An 8,449-nucleotide genomic window follows, 5' to 3' on the forward strand; every position below is an offset into this window, starting at 1 on the left:
GGATACTCTCAGTAGCTTACCAGGCTCTCTGAGAGAGACGGAGGAATCGAACCCAGGTTGGCCACGTGCAAGGCAAATGCCTTATTCACTGTTAATATCGCTCTAGTCATTATTTGAATTATTTAACTAAATTATATCTGACAAAATTTATGTACTTTTTAGCTATATTATTATATATATGACCTTTTAATTAAGAAAACTGTATTTTGTAACAATTACTGTAAGCAAAACTACTTATGATACTATTCTAGATAATTAGAGAAACATCTATATTTACAAACACTTTTTGCTAGCATGCACTATTTATAAAGAAGTTTGCAATGTGGAGTTTTGTTTCTTGGTTTTGTTTTGTTTTTGTTTCTTGGCAACACCCAGTTGTGCTCAAGATTTACACCTGATCTTTGCTGAGGGATCCTGCTGGTCAAACTTGGGGAATCACATGTAGAACCTGGAATCGAACATGGGTTGTCCAAGTGCAAGGCAAGCACCTTAATCCACTACTATCTCTTCAGCTCCCAACATAGACTTCTTAACCAAAATATATTTTAGTTTTATTAGTTAACTATTAATGGTAGTGTTATAAAGGTTCTGCATATAATAACTCTGTAACACTGAATAAGGTGCCAATATTATTCAATGAAGGATTAGAAATCTAACTTGTACAGAAGTCCATTTGCCTCCTCAAGACTAATAAAGCTAATAAATGGCAGAAATAGAATTTGATTCAGGCCATTGTTCCCAGGGGCCAAACATTGCCTTTCTGAACTACAATATCAAATAACAATATAGTCAATAACTGTCTCCAACTTTGAGTTTCAACTTATGGTAATAAGTGGTTTAAATAAGCATGAACATAATAAATTTTAGTTCATTTCTCTCCTTTCCTCTATTAATTATTAGAGGATTATTAGCTTTATTAAACTCCTAATGAAAAAAATCATTATATTCTCTGGTATGTGTAGCATCTTTCTTACTACTTGCTAATTTAGGCAATCTTTGCTATATATGTTAAATAACTTTAGTTTCACCACCTTCTCAAATATTTCCAATTTTAGAAAATTTAAAAAAAATAAATATTTTTAATTTAAAAATTTAAAAAATTAAATATTTCCATAATTAATCATATTTAAATGCATTTTTTTTAAGTAACCAGAAGAAAACTCTCTAAAAACTAAAATTATAGTAATAAGTACTACTAAAAATCTAAGCATATACTAATCCCTGTCTTATCTATAGTCTTAAACTATTAATCAAATAGATATTTTCTGCAAAACTACATCTGTCAAGCTTGCTTGGTCCTTACTGAGTTCATATAAAAGAATTATATGCTATTATTTCCTTCAAATATTATTATTATTTGAATACTATTTGATTTAGACAGTTTTACCAAAACACTGAATTTTTAAGAAATTGTAACCAATTTGCATGCCAGAAATTACATTAATTCTCTGAAGAAATCACATATTTTTTTTAAAAAAAATAATCTTTCTCCTAAAACCAGTAAAGACATTATATTCCTATGTGAAAGTCACTGAAATTTGGAGTAACAAAACACATGGTGAATCCCACTCATGTATGTCCTCCTCCCGTGGATGATTTCTGATTTCTGTGAATGTGAAGTGAAATCTACTGTATACCGGGGACAAGTGGGACTATGTATCAGTAAATCAGGAAACAAGTTTAAAAAAAAAAACTGTTAAAGACAGGAATTTTTCTTTTTACTGTTTTGGGGAGTCTAGGATTTGCAAGTGACACTTAAGAGGATTGATAGGTTAACTTATTTACAAAATACAAAACAAAAATGAAACTGGAGAATACAATTCAAGTGTGATCTGGAATTGTGTGCATGGGAAACCATCATTAACAGTATTGTAAATCACCGAACCTCAATTAAGTTTTTTAAAGTTAAAAAAATAAAATCTTAAAAAAGACTACACGTCAATATATTCTAAATATTTGGGCCTAACTTTTCTCTTTCCAGTAGAAATCAGTAGAGAAACCACTGATGTTTTCATTCATTGTGTTTGCTTGCCAACACAAATGAACAGTTTCCTAATCAATGTTTTCTTCCAGGCCGGAGCAATAATACACCCAGTAGAGCATATATTTTGCATGCAGTCAACCAGGGTTCATACTTTTACAACTGCAAAAGATCCTCAGAGTCACACGAGGTGTGATTTCAGATCCAGGAGTAAGCCCAGAACCTCACTGGGTTTGGCCACAAAAAATAACGCCAAAATGCTTCCTTTCCCACATCACAATTTAGCTATTTAAATACAAAAGCGATTGTTGACAGCATTAGAGTTTAGCTCTCAGCCTAGTGGTTATCCCATAATCTCAGGAAATAGTTCCCAAATCCCCAGTGTCTGATCAAAACCAACAGCAACACTAAATTATGGTTTTTTGCATATGCAAACTTCTGTTATTTATAATTTCCCCTCTCAAAATATCTTACTTTCTTATAGTCTCAAATTGTACTTAACCACTATAACTGACACTGTAGAATGCTAAACAGGGGACAAGAGGTCTATGTACCAGTAAATCAGGAAACAAGTTACGTTAAAAACTAGGATTTTTTTCCTTCTTGTTTTGGGGATGCTAAAACTAGTAAGTGGTACTTACCAGGCCTGGAGGCCCTGCTGGCCTGTCTGTCACCCAGGCTTGCAGTTCAATGTGAGACTGAGGATGTGGTGTTGTTGCTCAGATTCAGTGTGGGGATCACCTGGGACACACCGGTAATGTTCAGGGGCCTCTGGGGCTGCACCTAGTGATGCTCTAGGAATAAGTGGTCTTGGGAATCAAATCTGGGTTGGCAATATAAGATATTTGTGCCCCAACCTCTGTACCTCTTCTGATCAGAAAAAACTTTTCACAAAGGGGCTTGCCCCAGTAGGGGAAGGCATGCTTGGAGGCTCCTTCTGGTAAGAAATAGTTCCCTGCAAAAATTTAGTATCCTTGCAAGTCAATATAGGTTGTCATAATGACAGAATTAATTTTTATAGTAGTTTTTTCTACTAATAATATTTTTATCCATTCTAATCTGCCTATTAAAATAAATGAGATAAGGAACCCCGGGAGACTAAAACTTGGGGTACTCAATTCCATATAGGGAGAACTGACCTCACTTTCTAATGACTTTAGCATGTTTTTTTCTGGCTCTCTTCTATAAACAAAAGTTATGGACTCTCTTCCAGGATTACAACTATTTAAAATTTTGACCTGGATAGGGCAAGATTAGGTGCTTCTCCATAACTGTTCATTCTGATATTAAGACACAATGGGAATATTTATTGATCACTTGCAGAAGTCCTAGTTGTCTAAGCCAATGATGGTGCCAAGAAGTCAGTCTACATTCTAAAGTAGAAGTGTCTCAGCACAGAACATGCCCATACTATAAGAACCATTTGATTACAACTACTTATAAGGTAAATCATTTATTGATGAATCTCCATTTTTTACAATAATACCTCACATACACTAGGCATCTTAAACTGCTTATTTCAAGAATGACCAAAACTATAATATAAACTTTATGTTGCAAAGCAAAGTTATAGTGTGTATTATTTTCTAATATTTTTCACCAGTGTAATATCAATATTTTCTCTAATATTTTCACCAGTGTAATATTTCTCTAATATTTTCACCAGTGTAATATTTCTTTAATATTTTCACCAGTGTAATACCTTTGTCAGGAACAAAGGTATCATACTATAAATTTAAGCTTCACTAAATCTATTAAATGGTTTATCTGGGTTTTAGACTGTACACAAACCTAAATCTTAAATAATTTGTCAAAATCTCTCATTTACAGCAAGCAAGAGCTAGAAAACTGAAGTAGGAATCTTAATCTAATGGACCAAGTGTAAAATGTCTTAACAGAATCCAGGAGAGATTAAAATATTTTTAAAACAGAATTTCTTCATAACTGTTTCTCAAAGTAGTCCAAAAAAAGCAAATGGAAAGCTTAACCCCATCATCTTTTCATTTCTGATTGCCTAATAAGTCAGTTCATTGTATTGTCTGTTTTAATCTTATTCCAGAATACTTTTTGCATTCATATAATTACTCAATAAGCAAGTAATTATTAAACACCAAACTTACAGGTATTCCTAGCCAGCTTCTGGGTACCTAAAGATTCTAAGTATATTAATGAGTAAAGTTAGGATCATGAAATTTTACTCAGACCAAGGTAACATGTTATAAAATGCAAAAAAAAGTCTCAAATTCAAGTCTTCTTATTTCAAATTCCACTACACTTTGCTGTTATAAAATAAATATTAATCCCTCACCCCCATAATAATATGTATTTTTCGAAATCAAATTCTTCCCTCCAATCATCGTTCACACCTTATTTCTGAGTCTGATGATACATGCAAAATGATGGTACAAAATTGATTCCATCGTCTAACAAAGGCAAAATTCATCCTTTGAGAGCATCTAATACATAGTTTCTCTGTCTTTTGAATCATCCTATCAAGTTCAAATCTGAAGAAGAATTAGGGTTGTTTGGGCCTTACCTGTTATCAGTACAGAGTATTCCCTTACTCTATATCTTCTTTATGTCAAATTCCTTGCATCCCATTTTGTTAACTGCCTCCAAGCTTGCCAGAATCAAGAAGTTGGATAAAATCTTGTTGGCAGAAATTCAATCCAGGCAAGACAAAAGTGATGCTGATAGGCAGAAGTATTTAGAGTAAATAAGGAGAAGTGCTGTTTCACTGGCAATCGGGACATTATACCCACCAAACATAAACAGCTTTGTGGTGTTACTGGACTCTGTTGCTTCTGGACTTCCTAACAGCTACTGTGGCTGGAAATGCCATCTTCCAACTCCAGCTGGCTTGAAGGCTGCATACTGTCTTCCAAATTAAGATTCTGCCACAGTGATGTACACATTTGTCATATCCAGCTGGACTACTATAATGCGTTCTAGCTGGTTCTCAATACACAAAACTACATAACGTTACTGACAACAGTGTAAAGTAATTTACTTGTTAAAAGGGAAAACCATTCGTCAAAATGAGATGCATGCTTGGGTCTTTGGACAAGCCGTGTGCTTGCCAAATCTACGAAGAAACACTGAGTTTAGTTATCATAGGCTGATGTGAGACCAATGACCACAACTTTATAATGAGGATGCAAGAAACTGATGACTCAAAAATAATAAGAGAAAGAAAATGGCAAAATCATAGCAACCTATAAACCTTTTGACTTAAAGTTATGTGTTCAAATGTGCTTGAAAATAAAACTTTTGACTAACAACACTGAATAAGTGAGATTCAAATGGATGAGTATTTCTACGTTTCACAGTATGTTTCACTCACTGCAAAACAATGAAACACTAAATTCAATGGAACAATAAAGACACTACAATAAAGCATAAAATGAACTGTTAACAGTTACCCTACCAAAAAAAATGCCATCTGGAAACCCACTATTCTTATATGAGAGAGACAAAACAGAGGTTAAGATTCTTGCAACCAAACCCCATTCAATTGCCAGACCCACCAGGAGTCACCCCTGTTCCAGTCAGGAGAAGCCCTGGACAATAATAGGTGTGGCCGCCTCCCCACTCCAAATCCACCGTCTTTCACTAATATTAAAAACTTCAATTAGTGATATATTTTCTAATGATTTATCACTTTCAATTTCCAACAGCTGTTATTTATTTTATGAAAGTGTTTGTGTGGCCTGGAGAGATAGTAGATGGTTAAGGCTTTTTTCTTGCATGTTGTGGACCCGGGTTTAAATCTTGACACTATATTTGATGTCTTGATCACCATCAAGAGAGATCCCTGAGCACAGAGTTGTGAGTAAGCTCTGAGCACCACTGGGTGTGCTCTCTCCCAAACTCTGTGTATGTGAGTGTGTGTGTGTGTATGTGTGTGTGTGTGTGTGTGTGTGTGTAATCTCTCTGTTTAATTCCTTATTTAGAACAAGAATATGTGGTATTTTTTATAATATGGGCCAAAGAATTTAAAATGTTTTCTCTCACGTTCACATAATACATATTTTAGACTTTCTGAGCTATGCAGTCTCTTATAATAGACTGTTATAACTGCAGGCTGTTATAATATATAAATGAGTGGGCATGTCTGTGTTCCAACTAAACTTTACTGAACACTGAAAATATAGAACCAAAAACTCAAGAACAATCCTTAATTATAGGATCAAAAAAAAAAAAAGAAGCTGACTGGATTTAGTCTAGGAATCAAGGTTCGCTGGTCCTTGGTCTGTGGAACTGTATTAAATAAGATATAATCTCTTTGCCTCCATCAAAAGCTAACTTTCTAGCATTTCACCTGGAGCAGCTCTAGGCAAGTTATTAAACTGGCTTCAGTTTTTCCACCTATAAAACAGAGTTAATCACTGTCACTGTCATCCGGTTGCTCATCGATTTGCTCGCGCGGGCACCAGTAACATCTCCATTGTTGTTACTGTTTTTGGCACATCGAATATGCCATGGGTAGCTTGCCAGGCTCTGCCGTGCAGGCGAGATGCTCTCGGTAGCTTGCCGGGCTCTCTGAGAGGGGTGGAGGAATCGAACTCAGGTCGGCCATGTGCAAGTCGAACGCCCTACTTGCTGCGCTATCGCTCCAGCCCATAAAACAGAGTTAATAACATTAAAAATTGTAGTAAATAATAACAAGTATGACATTTTGCAATACATTTTAAAAATGATAAATGCACATAATAAGTGCTCAGTAAGCCTCATCTGTTAGTATACAGTTATTATGATTATTAAGTTAAAGCCTTTTGGGCTTATTTCATCCAAAGACCTAGAAAAACTATCTCTGTCTGTCTCTCTCTGTCTGTCTCTCTCTGTCTGTCTCTGTCTGTCTTCTCTCTCTCTCTCTCTCTCTCTCTCTCTCTGGTAAGATTTCGAAGGTATATTTTGAAGGGCCTAGATATTAACTTCTCAATGAAACAGGGAACCAGATTTTCCAAAGATGTTCAGAAATGTTCAAGAGTGAGTCCCACTTGCAAGAGCTGCCCCAAGGCCCAGTTCCAGGTAAATAGACACGTACCCGATTTCTGTCTTCAAGGGTCAGCAGGTCCTCCGCCACACACTCATCCAGAACATCTTTAACCAGAAGCTTCTCCACCAGAGTAGGCTGAAGGAGAGTCAACAGACGGAGGCACTGGTCATGGGAATTCTCAAAGGACGGAGAGGGCAAGTCTTTGGGGTCCATGTAGCGGGCAGCTAAATTGTTGCCAGTATTCTGGAGAGCCATGACAAATTCTGTGGTCCAGCCTTGGGGCCACCTGCCATTCTCCAACTTTTGTAGCAGCAGATCCACCCCCTGCATGTTCCCGAGTTCGTTAACCTTCTTCCGAATTTGCTCCTTGTCTTCCAAGGATAGAAAGTTCAGATAGTCCAGCACGGGGTCCACCGTGATGTACAACTTCAATCTGGTCCTGAAGCAGGAAATGAGGTAGCAGAAACTCTTGTCTGTGGCATCGTCACTCGACATCCTTGGAGCAAGGAGGGGGTGCTCCCCCAAACACCCACCGGCTGCTTATCCCGGCTGAACGGGTGCGCGCCGCTGCGGGGCCGTCTGGGCTGGCGCCCGGGAGTCTGGGTGAAGCGCCTGCCCACCGCACCGGGTGCCCTTAGGACGCTCGGAAGAGAGCTCTGGACGCACCTGGGCTTGTGCAAAGCTGAGCACTAGCGGGGACGGAGTCTGCCGGATCCGGGCTGTGTGCGCGGGCAGCCCAGGAGCGCTGGAGTCCCCTGCTGAGCGCTCAGCGACTGGACACCTGGAGGCCAAGCGCGGCGCGTTGGAACGGGTGGGAGCTCAGCGTCCACTTTTCCTCCTGGCCACCCTTATAACTCGCCAGACTTTGGTTTCCGTTTCGATTCTCCGCCTAGAAACTTACCTCACTTAATCAGCTGAGCGGGGCGTGTTTGTGTGACTGGGGGAAGGAGCCACCCTTAGCTGGGTTCCGGGCGGGGAAGTCCACGGATCTGGGACACTGGGAAATCCAAAAAGGAAAGGGATTTCTCTCCAGCCCCCCCCCCCCCCCGCCCCCAATTACAATGCTGCGGCAATCCCCCGGGGCCGGACTTTGGCCATTTCTTGCTGGATTCTGCCTCGGAAATCAAACTGTTTTCCACCGTTCCTAGGCTTACAATTGCAGATCAACGGACGGCCCTGAAAGAGAGTGGCTGGGGGGACTTTCCGCCTAAATGTTGCAGAGAAACTGCCAAAACCTTGATGAGGATTTACCCCATGGTGGGTTGGTTCTGGACCCTCCAGACTGTGCCACTGCAGGGAGAAGTGGAGCCATGAAGACATGAAGCCAAGAAGGCACTTTGCAAAGATATTCCAGCCCGGAGTCCCGGGAAAAGAGGACCTCTGTTCCCCTCCTGGAATAAACCTGGCATAAAAAGACTTTTGCCTGTGCCGCAAGACTTGTGTTCTCTCTGCAGATTGCTGAGGTAGGA

General features: G+C 38.8%; 1 protein-coding gene across 1 annotated transcript in view; it reads right to left on the bottom strand.

The window, feature by feature from the left end:
• The window catches only part of IFIH1 (interferon induced with helicase C domain 1), a 70,871-nt gene extending 62,950 nt beyond the window's left edge, over positions 1 to 7,921 (bottom strand). The window contains 1 exon segment of the mRNA XM_004608093.2: positions 7,029 to 7,921. Coding sequence (XP_004608150.2) covers positions 7,029 to 7,475 — 447 coding nt within the window. The 5' untranslated portion in view covers positions 7,476 to 7,921.
• Positions 7,922 to 8,449: the final 528 nt, after the last annotated feature.

Source organism: Sorex araneus, chromosome X (assembly GCF_027595985.1).
Source record: "Sorex araneus isolate mSorAra2 chromosome X, mSorAra2.pri, whole genome shotgun sequence".
Taxonomy (NCBI): domain Eukaryota; kingdom Metazoa; phylum Chordata; class Mammalia; order Eulipotyphla; family Soricidae; genus Sorex; species Sorex araneus.